The sequence below is a fragment of the Hyperoodon ampullatus genome (assembly GCF_949752795.1).
Source record: "Hyperoodon ampullatus genome assembly, chromosome: 3".
NCBI classification, from domain to species: domain Eukaryota; kingdom Metazoa; phylum Chordata; class Mammalia; order Artiodactyla; family Ziphiidae; genus Hyperoodon; species Hyperoodon ampullatus.
The window spans coordinates 175065172-175085249 of record NC_136916.1 but is presented as its reverse complement, the minus strand read 5'-3'; the positions used below and the strand labels follow the sequence as shown (position 1 = coordinate 175085249).

General features: G+C 60.5%; 1 protein-coding gene across 3 annotated transcripts in view; it reads right to left on the bottom strand.

Annotated features, from left to right (window-relative positions):
• Nucleotides 1–2240: 2240 nt before the first annotated feature.
• The window catches only part of EVL (Enah/Vasp-like), a 165362-nt gene continuing 147524 nt past the window's right edge, over nucleotides 2241–20078 (bottom strand). The window contains exons 6-14 of one of the 3 annotated variants that reach the window (XM_079700342.1): nucleotides 19226–19455; nucleotides 18359–18480; nucleotides 14694–14754; nucleotides 10478–10541; nucleotides 8749–8815; nucleotides 8585–8647; nucleotides 4683–4749; nucleotides 4213–4270; nucleotides 2241–2431 (exon numbers count right to left, since the gene is read on the bottom strand). In XM_079700342.1, coding sequence (XP_079556468.1) covers nucleotides 2394–2431; nucleotides 4213–4270; nucleotides 4683–4749; nucleotides 8585–8647; nucleotides 8749–8815; nucleotides 10478–10541; nucleotides 14694–14754; nucleotides 18359–18480; nucleotides 19226–19455 — 770 coding nt within the window. In that variant the 3' untranslated portion in view covers nucleotides 2241–2393. The remainder of the gene's footprint in view (nucleotides 2432–4212; nucleotides 4271–4682; nucleotides 4750–8584; nucleotides 8648–8748; nucleotides 8816–10477; nucleotides 10542–14693; nucleotides 14755–18358; nucleotides 18481–19225; nucleotides 19456–20078) is intronic. The other 2 variants (XM_079700343.1, XM_079700344.1) reach the window with 2 other exon arrangements.

The window sequence follows — 20078 nt, the reverse complement described above, 5'->3', positions numbered from 1 at the left end:
TTCAAGTCCACAGATGGCGCTTCCCAGGAGTGGGCTCGGCTCCTGGTGAGGCCGTGCTCCTCCCTCTGGGGTAGCCTTCCCCGGGGGCCCTGTCATTGAGTGGCCAGTTTTGGGGGTGAGGGCAGAGATCCACGCAGCCCTCGGGCCACGTCCCCGCTCCCGCCACGACCCTGCCCACCCCCCCGTCCCTGCCCCACGCCTGCCGAGTTCCTGCTGCACCTCGGGCCCTCACCCCCACCAGCTCAGACGGGGGGCTTGAGGAGAACAGGTACCACAGGCCAGGCAGATGGCGGGGGCACAGGCGGCTGGACCGATGCGTGACTGCCCAAGCGAGCTAGGGCTCTGACGGAAGCAGGCTGGTGTCCTCGGTGTCTCTGCGAAGCGGGATGTGGCTCGTCTGGACGGTGCGGAGGGCTAATGGCCCAGCTGAGAGGTGGGGAGGCATCGCTGGCGCCAGCGCCTTGGCCCAGGAGCTGTGTCGGGGTGTGGGTCCTGGTCTTCCAGAGGCAGGCGGGCAGCAGGAGGGATGCCTGGGTGAGGCCCTCCCTGCCAGAGGAAGCGGCCAGGCAAAGACGGCCTCCCTTTGGAGCCGTGAGGCTGGGGAGGCCGAGGACCACGGCCTAGGGGCGGGCATGGCGGGGCTGCCTTAGCTGGCCCGGGAGAGGGAGGGCTGGGAGGAAGGCACAGCACAGCTGGGAGGGGAGGAAGGTCTCAGGTGCCTGAGACCGGGCAGCTGTGGAGCAAGGACTTCCTGCTCAGGGCTGGGAGTGGCCTCGCATGTGCCAGGCAGTCCTGTCCCCGGGTGTTCTGACCACTGAGATGGCCTGGGGAAGAGGCCCTTGGGCTGGCTGTGGGAGGGCAGTGCGGCTGTGAGCCTGGGCAGGTGGCCCCTCCTTGTGCACACAGGCTGGCCTGGGCCCAGGGGAGCCCCAGAGAGCCCAGCTGAGCCTCGCGAGCTCTCTGTGTCCGCCAGCGAGCTTATCTGCCGACGGGACAGTCAGGGCTGGGCCTCACCCAGAGCCGAAGGTGGGCCCAGGGCAGGGGTCTGGCACAACCCTCTTGAGAGGGAGCTGCCCAGGAAGAGGGGAGCACCCCCTCACCACCTGCCAGCACTCCCTCCCCGAGGCCCTGAGGCGACAGGATTCCTGGACGGGCGGGAGGCAGAAGGAGCCCGGGAGAGCGGCTCCTGGAGCTGTGGGTTAAAGCCGCTCACCTCCCAACCGGCAGAACAGCCCTATTCCTGTGTCCCAGGGTCGCTGGGAGCACTCAGTGAGACGGTGTGTCCAGAGCCTGGCCAGAAAACAGCCCCACTGTCACGAGCCAGACTGGGGGCCCTCCTCCCGTGGCCCCCAGAGGACGGCTGGGCCAGCGCCTGGGCATACTGTGCCGTGGTGCCTGCGGGATGGTCACAGGATGCCAAAGCTTTTCCACTGGCTGGGGCCTCACTCCTGGCTCAGGGGCAGCAGTCGCCAAGGTGGACAGCCAGACCCTCTCTGGCTGCAACGGGGGCCTCGCGCGGTCTGAGAAGTGCTGGGAAGGGCCTCAGGTGGGCACCCGGGCCGCCCCTCCTGCCACGGAGGCGGGGACCTGAGCTCCTCCCTGGGGGCTGCAGGAGACTCGTGGGGCAGGGCCGAGGCCTTCCCTGCCCGCCTCGCTGGGCCCGAGTCATGCAGTCATGCGGCGCCCCTCTGCGCGGCGGGGGAGGTTAAGCTGGCGCCTCCTCCCGGCCCCGCTGACGTCCCAGGTGCCACCCAGGGCCCGTCTCCCTGGAGGCGGCCCCGGGGGGCGGTTCCTGGGCCCCCCGCCGGCAGTGCCTGAGCTGCGCGGCTCAGCGGCCCGTCCCCCCTCGCGTCTGAGTCGGCCCAGCCTCGCACCCACGGCCGCCACTGCCATGGGCCCTTCCCCCAAAAGAGGCCTCCCCGGCCGGGGGCCACCAAGAGCGAGCGAGTCGGAGCCGGGGTGTGGACGGTAAGCGTTTATTACCACGTGGACACAGACCGCCTGGTGCGTGGACGGACCCCAACCACCAGGACGCTGGGAAGGAGCCGCGGGAAAGCGGCCGCTGCTCCCGGTGGCACCTAGGAGAAAACTTGAAACCATCTAGCGAGGCGCGTGACCGACTCGGGTATCTTCTCTATAAACCGAAAGGAATGTACACTTAAATAGGCAAATATAAAATACAAAAAAAGGCGATAGGCCTGGTGTGCTGTGTCAGGTTGAATCTAAAAAAATCCAGGAGCTGAACTTTTTTCCTCATTTTAATATTTTATCACAGGTTAAGACTTTTAAACGAAGCACATCCTAGCTTCAGTGAGTGCTCGTGTGTGCTGGGTTCCTTTCTGTCCCCGCCTTCGGCTGGACCGGGTCTCGGGCGGCGTCGGGGGCCGAGCGACCTACGAGGTGCTGATCCCACTCAGCTCCTGCCTGATGGCTGAGGGGACAGGGCGGGAGAGGAGGCTCAGGCGCCGCCCCTCGGCCTGGTCAGGTCCTGCCTGGTGTCCGCCCCGCTCTGTCTCCCGAGAGCCGCCCCGCTGCCCGCCCAGGCCTCCGGAGGTCACGAGCCACAGGCCAGAGGTCAAGCAGCGCAGCGGGCTCCGGCCGACTCCGGGGTGACAGCAAAGCCTTCTGTGGGTCTCATCGGCCGTTTCTCGTGAGCTGGCAGTCCCTCGAGGGTGGCACTGCCCCTTTCCCGTCAGAGCACGAGCTGGTAAGGGGCTGGCAGGCAGCCCAGCTCTGGCCGGAGGGCTCCCACGCCCTGCCTCCCGGGCCTGGGCTCGCCCCATCCGGAGGGTGCAGGGGCTTCTCCCCTCCTCTCCCCCTTCTTAGAGTCCCCCCCAGATTTGAGCCTCTGCCCGGACAGACCCCAGGGGGCCTGGAGCCGAAGGCCAGGAGAGGGAGCTGAGGGCCGGGCCGTCTCCAGGGGGGAACGAGGCGAGGGTTCCAGGAGCCCCCCCATGGCCCACCTCGCCCCCGGCCTCTCAGCCGCCCGCCCCAGAGGCTGCGTCCACCGCGGCCGCTGTGGCAGGTGCAGAGACGGGGGCCCCCACACCCACTGGCTCCCTCTGTCGAGGCCTGTGCCCTCTGCTGGCTCGCTGGCAGCCCTGCTTCGGGCCCCACAGCAGCCCTGGCCCTGGGGCCACACAAGCAGCCCTCCTGAGGTGGGAGCGCCCAGCACTAGAGCAGGGTTAACAGTTGGCCTCTGTGTCTCCTCTCTGGCTCTGCTCTCTCTCTTCATTCATTAACTCCTTATCTGCCCATCCCAGGCCTGTGGGGGGGACTGGGCAAACAGGAACTGGGCGCTCTCCCGCTGGGTCAAGGACGGGGTGTGGCTGTCACCCAGCCCTGCGCAGGGGTCCGGCTCTGCTGGCACCCCGCTCAGGTTCCCAGCCGCCTCTCCTCTCTCCCACGGCTGGCGGCCCTCGGCCACCAGCACCCACCAGGTGGGATGGGGAAGGGTGTGGGCGCCAGGCTGTGCCTCACTGCTCCGTCGGGTGGAGCCAGCCCTGCCCGAGCCTTTCCTTTTCCTCTGGCTCCAGATCTGAGCCAGCCGTATCAAAGGCTCCGGTGGGGACCGGAAGGACGGATGTGATTCACTGTGACGAGGCCCTGCCTCTGGAGCCACGTGCCTGCTCCCCCAGGCCAGGCCAAGCAGGCTGTGAACTAGGTCAGGCCCATAGGTAACTCTGCGGCTTCTTGGACCCCTAAACCCCTGGGAAGGCAGCGGTCGCCCTTATAACCCCAAACCCAGTGATCAGAAGTGGCAGAATAAAAAAAGGAATCTAAGTCCACAGACGCTGAGCTAAGCACCAGGTAACTCAGGGCTGCTCTTGGCTTGGGAACGCACTCTCGGATCTTTCTCCTCGCCACAGGCTAATCCTGGGAATGAGCCTGGGGAAGCCGAAGACTCAGACTGAGGCAGCAGACCAGCAGGGCGTGCCCGTCCTTAGACAAGGCGCTTAATCTGTCTGAGCCTCAGTTTGCTCAGAGACTCGGGAGGGTGGTGTTGGCTGGGACCCCCGCCCCCATGCCGGTACAAGGCCCAGGCCTCTTGGCCCAGCACGGCCTCCCTGGCTGGACCCTCCTGGCCCCCGGCTTGGCCGCCCTGGGCGCAGGCAGGCCTCCCTCTTCAAGGACGCTGGGTGCGCCCCGGCTCAGGGCGATGCTGGGTGCGCCCCGGCTCAGGGCGATGCCGGGGGTGGGGCCTCTACTCACCGTCGATGATCTCGTCCTTCACTTTGTGGAGCTCGCGGACCACCTCCTCGAGGATCTCCTGGTGGGAGCACAGCCTCGGAGTGAAGAGACACAGCAGAGGAGGAGCGGCCTCGACCGAGGGGCAGCGCCACAGCCCTCCCCCGGCCCACGTCCCCCCGTGTTCTCCGCTCCCTCCCCAAGCCGGGGCAGGGTGTGTGAGTGGAAGATGGGACACCCTCCCGCGCCTGAGAAATACTCTGGAGGAGCCGGGGTGCCCGGAAGGGGAAGCCCCAGAGGTGGGCCGGGAGCGCCCAGAGCCTTTTCCTGGTGAGGACAGGGGCAGGGGGACCGACGCTGCGCGTGTCCCCTCCCCCGGCCGCCGGCTCCCGACTGCTGGCAGCCACGTGTGGCCCTGTTGGGCGGCCCACGCGGCCCCGAGAAGTCCCCAGCCTCTGGCTCCTTCACAGCCTCTCCAGAAAGGACACACTCACCTGTTTCATCCGCTCTAAATCTAAGGCATCCAGGGCCACGTCGTTTACACTTCCCGCCGGCTTCATCCTGGGGAAAGGGTGGCAGGGTGCGGTCAGGTGGGCGTTGGGGCCCGGCAGGCGCCCCCCGTGCTGGGAGGCTGAGCGGCGCCCCGGCGCCTCCCCGCTGCGGGCCCAGCCCTGCCCTCTCCCATCGTCCTTCAAACGCTTTCTGCTTTTACCTCCGGCCGCTCCTTAGCTACCTGAAAAGGACTCCAGTGCCCTGTCTCCACCTCAAGAGGGGATCACGGATACTGCGACCGTATTTCCCAACCCAAGCGTCAGTCAGGACTTGGGGTCTTCTGACTTGACAGCTCTCACACAGAAGCGGCCACGTACGCGGACAGCGTCACATGCTGCCTCCCCTGGAAAGGGACCCCGATAAGCCGGTCCTCAGTGTGAGGGTCTACGTTCCTGGCTAGACGGAGGCTTGGGGAAAACCAGTAACGATGGCATTAAATACGAGACAAAATTGCAAAAATCTTAAACACTCAACATCCTAAAGGCACCCACTTCCGACACAAACACATGTCCCTGGTGTTGGTAACCGGCTCTGGTGTGTAATTACTTCAGGAAACGTCCTTGGATGTGGTTGCTCTTCTCAGGCAAAGGTTTCAGTTTTGGGGACAGTCCTTCTCTGACGCTTCTGAACTAAGGTTACCTGGTTTGAAACTTAATGTCTCTTGCACATGAATCCTCCCTGGAAAATCTTGGCAGGGAATTCCCTGGCGGTCCAGTGGTTAGGACCTGCTGCTTTCAGAGCCGGGGCCCAGGTTCAATCCCTGGTCGGGGAACTAAAGTCCCACCAGTGGAAGAGAGGAGGGGAGGGAAGCACGGGAGGAGGGAGGAGGGAGGAGGGAGGAGGGAGGAGGGAGGAGGGAGGAGGGAGGAGGGAGGAGATCTTGGCAAACGCTCGGCTAACCACCTGGCCTTTCAAAGCAGGACCGTGGTGCTGAGGGTACACTTTCTGGATCCACTTTCTGTCCCCACGTGGAGAGAAAGGCAGGTTCAGGGAAATGATGTGGCTAGAGCCAGCTGCAGGGATCGTGGACGTGACAGCTGGCGGACAGACATCAACCTGGCGGACTGGCATGGCTACCAGGGGTCACGGTACAGATTAGGTCCATCTGGGGAAATCGAGGGCTGGTGTTCGCCACAGTGAAGGAGAACAAGCATGACAACTAAAGTGCTGGTGCAGCCACGATGGACAACAGTGTGGGGGGGCCTCAAAGAATTAAGAACGGAACGACCACACGAGCCAGCAATCCCACCTCTGGGTACACAGCCGAAGGGAATGAAATCACTGTCCCAGGAGACAGCTGCACCCCCATGTTGACTGCAGCGATATTCACAACTGCCATGACATGGGAACAACCCAAGGGTCCGCGGACAGATGAATGGAGACAGAAGACGTCATGTCTGTATCTGTGTGTGTGAGTGTATGTACACACACGTGTACATATGTACACCACACAGTTACATATGGAGTATTCCACCACAAGAAAGAAGGAAACCCTGCCATTTGTGACAACATGGACATTATGCTAAGTGAAATAAGCCAGACAGAGAAAAAGAAATGCTGCATGATCTCACTTATATGTAAAACCTAGAAGGGCTAAACTCAGAAACAGAGCGTAGACTCGCGGCTGCCAGGGGCTGGCGGGTGGCGGCAACTGGTGGAGGTGGTCCCAGGGCACACACTTCCGCTAATAAGGTGGGTTCCCTCTTGGGGGTGTAACGTACAGCACGGTAACTACAGTTAACGATACTGTATCATATGCTTGAAAGGAGTGAAGAAAGTAGATCTGAAAGTTTTCACCACACACGTACAAAAAAAGGTAACTGTGTGAGGTTATGGACAAGTTAACTTACCTGACTGTGGTAATCACTTTACAGTGCACACATATATCAAATCACAGTGTGGTACACCTGAACTTACACAACACTAGATGTCAATTATATCTCAATAAAAATGGATTAAAAAAAACCCCACTGAATGCTATGTAAATAAAATTTTAGTGGTCCAGTGCACAAACCTGGGTTAAAAAAGAAAAGAAAAAGAAAGTGCTCCTGCACCCCTCCTGGATGAACTCAATAAAGAGACTCAATAAATGTGGTCCTGACTGAGTCTGTAAGTAACTTTGGGTCCTGATGGAGAAAGAGGTCCGGCCTGAGATCCCTGGATCCGTCCGCACACCCATCCTGTAGTTTCAAGTCCCTGTTCCAAGAGCAATTTTCCGGTCACCTGCACAAACCGCTTCACCCCTCTGGGCCTCGGTCCCCCCATCTGCAGACCTGGACAGTCCCCCCGATGGTGACCCCGACAGCTCTGTGAGCCCTGCGGCACCCGCCCCGTCTGTGAGTCTGGAGAAGCGCTCTGGCTCGGAGCCGGAGAGCCCTCTTACGTGTGGGAATGCCCTGGACAATGCTCCTGCCCTGTGAGGGGCGCCTGGCCACTCAGAACTTGGCCGCCCGTCCTTACTCCACGACCAGGAAGCAGCTAGCTCTGCTGGGAGGTGCAGGTCAGCCCCGGCCGCCTCGCCTGCCCGGCTGCTCTGGCTCCCGCCCGGCTCCGGTCCACCTCTCGCTTCACAGCCAGAGGAAGCCGCCCAGAGAGCGACTGCATCGCGGCGCCCTTTGCTCAGAGCTCGGAGACTGGGGCCCGCACACAGAATAAAATCCACACTTCTCACTGTGCGGCTCCCTCTGCCCTCCCCACGTCTGACCACTTGCCGGCCACAATGGCCTGCTTTCTGTTCTTTGAACTTGCCAGGCTGGTGGCAGGCTCAGGGCCTTAGCACTTAACCACTCCTTCAGCCTGGAGGGCCGTCCCCACAATCTCCACGGGGCAGGCTCCCTCTCATCCGGGTCAACTCAAATGCCACCTCAGAGAGGCCCACTCGCTAAAGCAGCCCTGTCCCCGGCACCGTCCACCACACGGCCCTCTATGTCTCCCCCAGAGCACCTCTCAGAACTCACAGTTGTCTTATTTACGGGCCTTTCCAACAGGAAAATGAGCTCCTCGCAGGCAGGGACCTGCAGGGCCCAGCTCAGAGCCTGGCTGACAAAGGCCCTCCACAAACCCTGGCTGCCGCCGAGAGCCCTCATCCCCGTTCACCCGCATCTGTCATTGCCATTCCTGCTGGGCCGGCTGGAGCTCTCTCTGGCCACCTTGTTTGATTTGGCAAGACCAGGCTCAAACTCCACCTGCTCTGGGATTTGGGCTGTTCCCCTTCAATTTGTGATGGGCACTGAAGACATTTCTTAGTACGGATTCTAGAAGCCTGCAAATTCAGGCCACACTGGCCTACAGTTACTGTGTGACTGTCTCTCTGATTTTTTGGGCGACCTCAGTTTCAAACAACCCATCCTGTTATCACATCAGCTTTTGGTTTGGGAAATATGGTCAGCGTATCTCTGGGGAAAAGGCAGAGGAAGGAGAGGAGGTGGGGCGCTGGGCCAGCCCCCGGGATGCAGCCAGGGCTGCTGAAGATTTCCTGTGTCCAGCTGTTGTCCACACATGGCCACCCTGTGCGGGAGGGATGAAGAGACCTCCTTGTGGCGTGGGGGAGGAGTGGAGGCTCGGAGAGGTCCCCTGGCTTGCCCGGTGTCACAATTAGCGAGGCCAGAGCTGGGATTCGATCCCGGCTCCACCTCGCTGCCTCTCTGGACAGTCACTCCCCTCCCCTGGCCTCGGGCCCTCTGTCTAGGAGAAGACAGGAAGCAGCTGGCCCGCCCTGTCCCTGACGAAGCACAGACCACCCCTTCCCAGAGCCGACTGTTAGATGACAGGACACGGGTGGGATCCGGGGTGTTAGTCACGGGCAGGGGACAAAGGAGGCCCCAGAGGCGGGGCTGTTCGGTACCTAGAGTGAGGCTGCGACTGAAGGGGGCTCTTAGCTTCGGGGCTCTTGGCCACAGACGGGGTTCTGCGCGGTGGAACGGAATGGAACAGAGAGGTGAGTTGGCGCCGTTGCCCGCCTGGGCCCACCGACCCGGGCGCAGGGCCAGCCTTCCCGGGACAGCTCACCTGGACAGCAAGGAGGACACGGGCTTCTCCGCCGAGCTGCTCCGCTCCCAGGGCTTCCGGCCGGCCTCTGTCGGTTCATGTCATGGATGAAGCGCCTCAGGCCTGGGAGGGCGCTCAGCGGCCCCCATCCCGCAGCGTCCCGGGCAGCAGGCCCCACCCGTGCCGCCCCCGTCACAGCTGAGACCCAGCTCCTTATTCCAGTCCCCTTGGGCCCAGGCGGCCCTGGCAGGCTGTAGATGGCCCTGCTGTCACCCAGCGTCTCCCCCACCTCAGGACATGAGCCTCTGTTCCCTCGACTCGGTTGACCTTGACTTGTGGCCTGGCTTCGAGTCCCCTCACCATGACTGGGTCTCTCCAGTTGGAATGTGAGCCAACTGGTCAGGGAACCTCTTAACTACGACTTCCAAAGGCGACCTGTGACTCCAGCAGTGGGCCGAGCAGGGCACAGGAGGCCCCCCACCAGGACACTCTCAGGGCAGCCCGGGGTCCACGTTCGCTTGCAGGGCCCAGGCCCACGACCCATGTGCACCCCCGTCCCGACTCCTTGGTTTCCCCCCGACACTGCAGCTGGTTCTTTCCTAGCCTGGGCTTGAAAGTTGATTTGTCTTTCCTTTTTCTTTTTTAAGTGGTGTTAAACTACATTTCACTTTACTTCAAGAGATTTGTTGAGCTGGACAGAATTCACTGACTTTGCAGGATGAGCCGAGAGGCAGAAGGAAAAACCCCCGGGGCAGCACGGGGCCAACCACTCTGAGCTGAGCCTGGAGACTGTGCCGGCCGACGGACCCACGCTGGGCCGGGAGGGCAGGTACGAGAGCTGGGGCCACGTCCAGGGTCCAGGCACGCGGCCTGGAGGAAACCACTTAAACACACTGAGCCTCAACCTCCTAGACTGGGAAACACGTAACCCGTCCACCGGGATGTGAGGTGTTCATGCAGTCACTCACGTGGTGGCACTGCCTGAGAAGGAGAGGACACAGACCCCAGCCTCGCAAGGGAGGCAGACGCGCCGACACAGTCAGGATGCTAGGCCCGTGCGGGGCAGAGCCGTGCCCCAGCGAGCAGCCAACACCTGGCAAGAGCTTCCCTCCGCTGGCTGGTGGGGGTGGGGTGTGTGTGTGCTATTTCCCCTCCGTCTCTCCCAGCCCTGCACTGCACCATGTGCTCAGGAGCACAGGCCTGGCTCAGAGCAGACACTGAAATGTTGGACGAGTGACTGACTGCAGTGGCTTCTTCCCACCGTAGAGCCTCAAGGCACCCTTCTAATCGCATCCCCCGTTCCAGAGCTCAGCCTGGGGGATTTCTGCGCAGGGCTCAGGACCGCCTTGTCTGGTTGACTTCTCAGTGAGCGAGGCTCACTGCTAATCTCTGTAACGTGGCTCACAGCTGGCGTTTTGCAGGGCGCAGGAAGGTGACATTTACATGCCCCTCTTTGGAGTACGGGCCCAAGGCTGGGAACCTGAGCCCCAGGGCCCGGTCTCCCACACCACTCGGTAGGTGCTGGCAGGCCGGCTGGGAAATGCAAGGCTTAGACTGGGCGGCCTTTCCTCCAGGGGGCCCCTGCCCCTGCTCAGGCTCGGCGTGGAGGCCGCGAAGTGGAGGGCAGACCCCCACCAGCACAGCCTCTCTGCTCACCGTAAAGTGAGGCAGTGGGATCAGATCGCCCTCCTGTAAGAGCCCCTCCTGTGCTAAAACCCCGTGCTGGCGCCGGCAGGGCGGTGCGCCTTACCTGAGGAGTTGGGGGGCTGGCTGGCTGCTCGGGTCCCCGGAGATGGAGAGGTGCTCGGCTCTTCCTGAAATGGAAGAGAAAGGCTCTGCCGTCGGCCTGCTTAGGAAGGCCGGCTGGGTGCGGGACCTTTGGGCCAGGTCATCTAGAAAACCTCAGTTTTCCAAAGTAGCCAACGAACATATATTATTTTTATAATCAGTGAAACAACAAATACGATTCACCAATGAAAACCCCAGGTCATGGTGGGGAGGTGGTCCACCCCACGGAAGTCAGGGAAGGAGAAGGCTGCAGGGGGACACAGTGGACGTGGCCTGGACCCCGGGCCTGGCGCTGCCCACAGACTCACTGTCCCTCACGAGGTGCTGCCACCCCTTGCCCACTGGGACCCTTCCGCAGCCCTGGGAGGAGCCCGCTTCCAGTCAGCCCTGCTGGTCAAGGCTGGGCACAGACACAGCCTGAGTCCTAGAGACCCCGGCACTTCACTTCTCTTTCACAGGAGAGGAGGAAGCGTTAAGAATTTAGAATGTGTAAAAAAAGAAAAAAAAAAAAGAATTTAGAATGTAAGGACTTCCCTGGTGGTGCAGTGGTTAAGAAGCCACCTGCCAATGCAGAGCACACGGGTTCGAGCCCTGGTCGGGGAAGATCCCACATGCCACGGAGCAACGAAGCCCGTGCACCACAACTACTGAGCCTGCGCTCTAGAGCCCGTGTGCCACAACTACTGAAGCCTGTGTGCCTAGAGCCCGTGCTCCACAACAAGAGAAGCCACCGCAGTGAGAAGCCTGTGCAACGCAACGAAGAGTAGCCCCCGCTCCCACAACTAGAGAAAGCCCACGTGCAGCAAAAAAGGCCCAATGCGGCCAAAAATTAAAAAAAAAAAAAAGAATTCAGAATGCTCTGAAGGTTATCTTTAGTCCAACCAGCTTACGAGTTCATCAATGTCGCTGACCAGTGGGCCAGGTGGAGCCCCGTGCCTCCGGCCGCCCGACCGTGCGCCCCACCATCCCCCAGACACGGCCGCTGCGCGTCTCTGTCCTGCACGCCCGCTCCTCTCAGAGCTTGGGGCAGATGCCGCCTGTCCTGGGAGCTCTTGCAGGGCTCTGGGCCCTGGAGCTCCGTCTCTGCCCTCAGCACCTTCTTTGTCGGCTTCTTGTGTCCTCCCTTGAGCACAGAGGCCATGTCCTATCCACCCAGCACCCCCGGCGCCTGGCTCCCAGCGGGGCCCCACGAAGGTGGCCCGCGCGTGTCTGCTCTGCCCGTGGGATACGTCTGTGGCGACACTTGTAATGGAGGTGAGTAATGTAGCAGTAATACAAGCTGACGTTTATCATCACACATATTTTGGAAAGATTCTACACTCTTAGGAAAATGGCATTTATCAAGTAATCATAATTCCTCCATTTTTCTCAAGCAAAACACACACAGCTGCTACCTGGAGCTTTTGACCAGAGACAGCCAGCCGACCTGACGAGACGCAAGTAGCACAATGCTGACCAAAGCCAAGAATCGCCTTCTGCCACTGCCCACGTCAACTCTGCTTCCCATCTGGTCCATCCGAGCCTTGGGGTGAGGGCTCTGGGACGCTCACGGCCACCTCCAGGGCCAGGACTCCAGGCTCAGCGCTCCAATCAGGACCCACCAGGCCCACTCCACCTAATGCGAGCCTGTGAGAGCCACAACCACGACGGCTCACGCCTGGTCCCCGCGCCGAGAGCAGACCTGGCACCTATCAGGAACCCCCCCACCCTGTATCTGCGGTGACTGAATGAACCCGGGAGTTGCTGGTCCAGGGGCAAAAGAATGTGCTAGGCGTGGGACTCAGGACAAGTCTCCTGAGGGCTCTCGTTTAAAGAGAGAGTGGAAGAAATGAAATTATATAAATCAACACGTATGCGTGGGGACCAGGGCCCAGAGGAAACAGGCAAGAATGGAAGTCATTATGGGTGAAGTTAGAGTAACTGAAAAAAATCAGAAAGTTGTTTTTAGTGTCATCCTATTATTATCTCAAAAACAGTTAATAAGAATCCTCCAGGGCTTCCCTGGTGGCGCAGTGGTTGAGAGTCCACCTGCCGATGCAGGGGACACGGGTTCGTGCCCCGGTCTGGGAGGATCCCACATGCCACGGAGCGGCTGGGCCCGTGAGCCATGGCCGCTGAGCCTGTGCGTCCGGAGCCTGTGCTCCGCAACGGGAGAGGCCACAGCAGTGAGAGGCCCGTGTACTGAAAAAAAAAAAAAAAAAAAACTTCCCTCCCAGCGCACAGGGCTCTGTGCCCACACCCCTGCCCCAGCTGTAGAGCCCCGAGGCTGCCGGCCGAGCACCTGGGGGCTGTGTTTTCATGCCATGTAACACGTCCTTAGAGCAGTGACATAATTGGCCTGTGGCCAGCAAGTGGCAGAGTACCTGCCTGAGCCATCTGACCCCACATCTGGGGTGTTTTCCTTCTTTAACGAATGCTTATTTGTTTCTCATTAATTATAAACCTAGTACATGTTCAATGAAGATAATCTGGAAAACTGTGAAAAGTATAAAAAAGAAAAGTCAGGGAATTCCTGGCGGTCCAGTGGTTAGGACTCGGTGGTCTCACTGCTGAGGGCCCGGGTTCAATCCCTCGGCGGGGAACTCAGATCCCACCAACCGCACGGCGTGGCCGAAAAACAACAAAAAAAGAGAAAACAGAAAGAAAAGCCAGTCTCCAGTATCTCTGTCCACGCGGCACCTGCTCTGGTGTGTGGAACTGCTCTAGCCCTGCCCTGGAAGAGGCTGCTCCCGGGCAGGCAGGGCCTCCTGACTGCGGGGGACCAAGGCAAACAGGACTCCCAGTGACCAGGAGGCTTCTTAAAAAAGGAGAGGAAAGGAAAGAAAAAGGGGAGTCAGGGGAAGAAAACTCTACCCTTGGGGTCAAAGATTTCTCCTGGGTCCCTGGGATTTGAAACCTATTCTTCCTGGAGACCAGGGAGGAGGGAGGTTGGGTATGGGGGCTGGAGCTGTGATGGCAGGAACCGGCCGGCGCCTTTGGAGACCTGTAATTATTCCTGGGCTCCTGGCCAGACAGGCCTCTGCAGTTTGAGAAATTAGTGCGGAGTTAGCTGGATGAACTCCATACGCTGTGCAAGGCATGGGGACAGTGGAATATGCACGCCTGGTCTTCACAGGGCTCACGAACCAGCAGGGAAGAGCAAACCTGAACAAGCAAAAACGTGTGTGCTGAGGGCAGAGGAGACACATGGTGGGGAGCGGGGCCCGGGGCCCAAGCAGTAGAGAGCCTTACTAGCCTGGAGGTCGGGAGCCTGTTTCTCAGGGAGCACTGTTTACGCAGAGAAGTGCAGCCGAGGAGGAGTTAGCTGCTGGGGCCGAGGGGACTGAATGCGCCAGGCGGGGGGACCAGGGGAAGGGAGGACCCCTGGCAGGGCTGGAGCCCGGGGGTCACACCCGGTAAGCCTCACCCTGCTGACGGGGGTGGCACGGTACCCTGGGGCCTGGTGGTTGTAATGTTTCTCCTGTCTCCTGCCACCTGTATGGCATCTGTAGTTAAGGTCTAAACTTAGCCGTTTCAGTAGGAGTCTATTTTTACAGGGAAAGCTTAACACAGAGGGAAAGAGTGTTAGCCACCCTAGTGACGGCGGGCGCTCGGAATCTGTGTGGACGGACTAGGCTCCAGGACCCCCTCAGGACAAGAGCCAGAGCGCCGGGCTCCTCTGCCCAGCTCACCTGTGGCTCCTGCTGGAGTCGACGGGCTCAAGTGAAGCCTTTCAAGACCAGAAATAATTTGAAAATAAGAACTGCCCTGGTCTTCAAGCAGACATTGCCTACTGCGATGGTACTCTCCAACCCCTGAGTCCCTTGAGATCTGTCTGCTGGCCCCTCTGAGCTCCCCAGCCTCCAGGCCTTTCCCTCAAGGCGCTCCCAGGCGGGTCCTGCTTCTCTGCCTCTTCCCTGCCTTCCCTGCGAGGATGCGAGCTCCAAAGCAGAGCGCAGTGTCTGCTAGATGCTCAGTGAGCACAGGCCTGCCACCCGGTGCAGCGGGGATGGACACGAGCGCCCACAGGCCCTGTCCCCCTGCACCACCCCCTCCTGTCCCCCCTGTCCCCCCCGTCCTCCTACAAATCACCCAGCGAAGTATCGACCACGTGTAGGTCCAAACACAGTGTCCCGCAGGCCTGGTCTGTTCACACCTCTGGGGAAGCCGGGGTGGGCTGGCCGTGGGGGTGTGCTTACCGTTTGGCTTTCGTCTTCCTTTTTATCAGCCGGCTTGTCTGTCTGGGAGGCTGCTTTTCTCCTGACACAAGGAGGGAGAAGATACAATCAGCCCTGAAGGTTTCCACACAGAGCAGACGCCGCCTCTGTGCGGACACAGCTTGGTCCTCAGAGACTCCTTGCTGGGGTCTGACCCCTGTTTCGTGTGAAGGAGGTGACTTGTCCAGGCACCCATCTGGTCCGTGGTGATGCCCGGGTGAGTGTCCAGGCCTTCTGTGCTGGTCCCAGGACCCTGGACACAAAACTGGTCTGGGTGGGGACACCCCATCTCTGTCTACAGCACCTGAAGGCCGAGGAGGTTGGTCCGCACCCTGTCCAGGTCCCCGGGGACCTGGGCTCGGCCGGGTGGCCGCTGTTCTCCCAGGACGCTCAAGGCCTGGCCACGAGGGGCAGGAGAGCTGCCCCCGCCACAGGTCAGGCTGGGGGCATCCTGTCTGCAGGCCGCCTGCGGGACGGAGGAGGAAGCCTTTCCCTATCACCCTAAAGCTCCTCCTACCTCAGAGTTCACAGCCACGTCCTCCCCAACCTGGACACCACGAAGAGCGGCACGTGCTCAGGAAGGAAAGAACCCAACAGACGCCCTCCAGTCACGGCGCACACCTCCCCGTGGGGATGAGCCCCCTTCTCAGACACTCTGAAAACTCACTGCTCTTTTCCGGCCTCAGGGGTGGCCTACCTCTGGCTAATTCCCAAATCTACACACACACCCCTTCCTACTCTCCAAAGACCTGGCCCTGGGGGTTCTCAACTCGGGGAAGCCACCAGAACACAAACAAAGGTCTCAGAGCTCACGAGGTGAGCTGGCCATCAAGGGGGAAGCTGGCCTGGCGGGGGTGAGAGCCACCGGCTGGCTGTCCCCGTCTAGGGACCGGCCACAGGGGGCTCCTTCCTCATCTTCTCATCCCGGGGAGGACAGGTCCACCCACCCACGGCACTTCTCAGAAACCCGGGACTCATCCCCGACTTCTTCCTCACGACGGCGCGCCCGCTCAGTTCTGGTTCTGCACTTCGTTTCTGGGCCGTCTGGCCCGTCTTCACTCCCAACGCTGCATGCAAGCACCACCAGCTCCTGCCTGGTCTGCTACTGCCACCGCGCCCGTGACATTCTGCTCCTACCCAGAGCCTGCGTTTAATCTTTTAAGGATACCCAGCAGACCAGGCCCCTCCAGGCCTGTGAAGACTCCCTGGGCTGAGTGTCCGTGGACACGCTCGGCATCGAGCAGCTCCCAGCGACACGGTTCCCCCGCCTGGCCCACTGCCGGGACAGGCCTCAGCACCTGAGGAGGCAGCAACTCCGCAAGGACCTTTGATCAGCTAAGCTCTGTTACTATGCTTGTTTGACAGATAAGAAAAAGAAGCCCTAATAAAAAGGAACGAAATGGGGTCATCTGTAGAGACATGGACGGACCTAGAGACTGTCATACGGAGTGAGGTAAGTCAGAAAGAGAAAAACAAATATCGTATATTAACGCATATGTGGAATCTAGAAAAATGGTACAGACGAACCTGTTTGCAAGGCAGAAATAGAGACACAGATGTAGAGAACAAACATATGGACGCCAAGGGGAGAAGTGGGGGTGGGATGAATTGGGAGACTGGGATTGACATGTATACACTAATATGTATAAAACAGATAACTAATAATAAGCTGCTGTATGGCACTGGGAACTGCACTTCGCTGTACAGTAGAAACTCACACAACATTGTAAAACAGCTATACCCCAATTAAAAAAAAAAAAAGGGTGGTGGCTTTAACAAGAGCCTAGCCAAAAAAAATAAATAAATAAGAGACCCCAGAGAGCTCCCTGCTCCTTTCACCATGTGAGGACACAGCAGAGAGATGGCCATTCATGAACCAGGCAGCAGGCTCTCACCAGACACTGCATTTGTCAGTGCCGTAGTCTTGGACTTCTCCAGAACTGTGAGAAATAAAATTGTTTATAAGCCATGCGTCATGATTTTTTTTATAGCATCGCAAGCTGATTAAGATAGAGAACTAGCTGTCTGTACAAAGTGGAAGTAGAGATCTTCTTTAAAAAAAAAAAAGCAGCCCTCGAACGCATCTCCTTGTAGGCTCCACCCAGTGTCCTGCGCCGAGGTGGGCTTCAAAGAGCAGCGTGACTGCCCCTTGCCGGTCGTGCAGGGTGAGTGCTCTCGGTGGGCCCGGCTCTGCCACCAGCTTCTGGCGTCTCACTGGCTCCTGGCACACCGGCCTTTTCCTGTTCTCAGAAACTTCCTCTCCGTTTGGTCTAAACCATCTAGGCCAAGCAGTGACTGGGAACGCATTGGTGTTGGACTTGGGGAGAGTGTGAACACTTCCTTTTTTAAAGAATCTTCTATTTTTATGCGAGGCCCCTCTGGAATGGACTCTAACGCTCGTGCACACGAGGCTCTCCCCTCTAGCCTGCATTCTGGTCCACCTCCTCCAGGTCCTGGGCTCTGGGGGGGGTCTCAGCCTCTCCAGGTAGTGTAACTCCGCCCACCGCACCCACCTCTGCTCCTCCTCTGCCGCCTCGACCCAGAGGACGTGCGGAACCTCCTCCGTGAAGCACCCCGGCTCCCTGGAGCTGTTCTGCCGCAGTCACCGGCTCACCTCTAGTCACGGCATGTGGACCCACCTGGCTGCTCCCCTCCCCCTGTGCCCTCCCTTGCTGGGCACACAGGGCCCTGGGCCGGCCCTGCCAAGATGTGCCAGACCAGCTACCCGCACTCTGGGAGCCTCTGTCTCTCCCGTGTCCTCGCAGGGCCGTGTGGGTTTACCGAAGACCCGGCACAGAAAGCGCTCGCCCGGGGTCAGCCGCTATGGGGGCAGCGGAAAGAGCCTGGAGACTGAGAGAAGGCAGGAGGGGTCACGGGGGAGCAAGGCCCCCGCCGTCGCTTTTCTTGGACAACAAGGAGCGTGCTGACAAGTGAGGCCCACTCCTGGGTCCTCTGGTCCCCGGGTGAGCCATGGCCCTGGGAACCCCATCAGAGCGTTCCCGCTGCCACACCACATTTACAAGTAAGACCCAAGCTTTTGCGACCCTTCCGAGAGGGAGCTGTCTGATCTCTCCATCTGCCTGGGATTCAGCTGGGGAACAACCAAGAGCCGTAGTGACAGGCTGATGGCCTTGGGCAAGCTGGAGGCACACGTGCTGGTGAAGATGGAGGCGGAGGCCGCAGAGCTGAGCACGACGGGGAGGGAACTGCCGCTCCGTCCCCGAGGGGCGACGTCGTCTGGGCTCCTGCCACCTCAGCGCCCCTTCTCCTGAGTCCTCCGTAAGGGCCCCCACCGGACGGGCCCCTTCATCATACGTTCACCGCTGACAATACTCCTCTTTTCCCTCGGAATTTATCTCTGAAATGATCTCCAAATTTCTCTCTGCTCAGGACAAGGCTGATACATGGCAGATGTTTCAACGAATACTTGTTAAACTGAAATGGGGAAGGATTTAGAGTTTAGAGGACTCCTTTGGGCTTGATGTCTCAGACTGACCCCTAGAGAAGGGAAAACTCGACGAACAGTCCCCCCTGCTTGGCTGAACCCAGGGGGCAGTGGGTCCTGGGGCCATGCGAGGCTTCTCCTTTCCACTGAGAAACAGGGGCTCCTGACAGGGGCTGGGTCTGGGGGAAGCCTAAACACTCACCTCTTGGCCAGCAGCTTGTTCATTTCTTCCATGAGGCCTCCTCCTCCACCCCCACTGCTTGCCCGGTTGGCGTCAGACTTCGAGGTCCCGCTGGGACTGGAGCCTCCGGACGCATCTTCTGGCTAAGGGGAGAGGACGAAGCGCTTCGGTCTGGTGTCCGTGGCGGGACGCCACTCGAGGGGAGACGGGGCCACGTGTGATGGCAGTGCTGGAAGAGGCCGAGGCCATCTAGTCCCCCAACCCCACCTGCTGGTGGCAGAGCTGGAGTCCAGAGAGCGAGCGGGAATGGAGGGTCACGGTTGGCAGGCGCGCCCCGGGTTCGCTGGCTCGCGGTCAGCACCCTTGCCAAGGCCAGCGTGGCTTGAGGTGGGAGGAGGCACAGTTCCGTATCCCAGGTGCTCCTAATCCCACAGCCATATGAACGGCCTTCTAGAAGCCCTACCTCCCAGGACACTGCGTTAGGCTGGGAGGGCCAGCTGAGCCTGAGGGAGCCGGTGGACTTAAATGCAGGAGACCCAGGGCCTGAGTCCAAACTGCAACTGATGACCTGCGTGCTTTGAACAAGCTGTTCATGCCTGCACCTCGGTTTCCTCACCTACGAGGGCAGAGATCTCCTGCCTCGCTTGTAAAGGACCAGCGGCAGGTCATGTAACTGGAGACACCTACGGCTCACACGCAGCCCTATCCCAGTGGTCTCAGTAACCGGGGAACTGTGACCGAGGAGGTGGGAGGTGCCGTCTGGCTGGAGAGGGCGGCACTGTGCTTCCCGCCAGCGGGAAAGGGTCCGCCCCTCCGCCAGTTAGAAACCTGTCCCCCAGCCTGGTCCTCCCTGCCCGCCCGCCCGTCTGCCGGGCCCGGGACACTTACCCGCGGCACTCTTCTCAGCTTGGCCCCAGCCAGGGCGGCGGCCAGGCCGGACACGGAGCCCTCGTCGTGGCTGGCGCCCTGGGCTCCTCCGGCTGGCAGGGGGGGCGGGGGCGGGGGGGCAGCCCCTGTGGGTGGAGGCGGGACAGGGGGTGGGGGTGGGGGTGGAGGCCCGCTACAGGAGAGGGGGGTGCCGGCTGCAGCGGAGGGGTGCCCCGCTGGGAGGGTGGGTCCTGAAACAACAGTGGGCTCAGTGAGTGCCCAGCCCCAGCGGGCGCCTCCCCGGGAGCAGGGACAGAGGGCAGCCTACTCCCCTGGGGGACGAGGAACAGCTCAAGGTGGCCTCTTCCAGGAAGCCCCCGCAGGATGCACCTGGCATTGTTCCAGTCTCTCCCTACATTCGGGGGCCAGGCTGGACCCAGAGTCACATACTTGCTTAACAGCCCTTGAGCTCCGCTAACTTTCTCTTGCTCAACTGTGGCCTTCCAGTGGGACAAGAAGCTCTTTGGTGGCATGAATTGTGTCTTTTTTTCCTTCTCTGTTTCTCCTCAGCTCCTAGCACCCCCCTAGGCATCAGCAATTGTTAGTCCCTAAGATACAACTGTGACTGCCCCTTGGCCTCTGGGGATGGCAGCAGGCAGCTGCGGGTCACAGGGCAGACCAGGGCATCTGTCCAGGAGCGCTGCTGCGTGCTGGGCAGTCCCCTGTCCCCCGCCCACCATCCAACGCCCGAGCCTCTGCGGGAGGCCTGGCCCTGTGCAGGGCGCTGGGGACAAACGGCCACAGGCTCCCTGTGCACGGTGCTCATGGCCTGGTAGCAGCAAACCAATCACACGGATGAATGCAGAACTGTCCC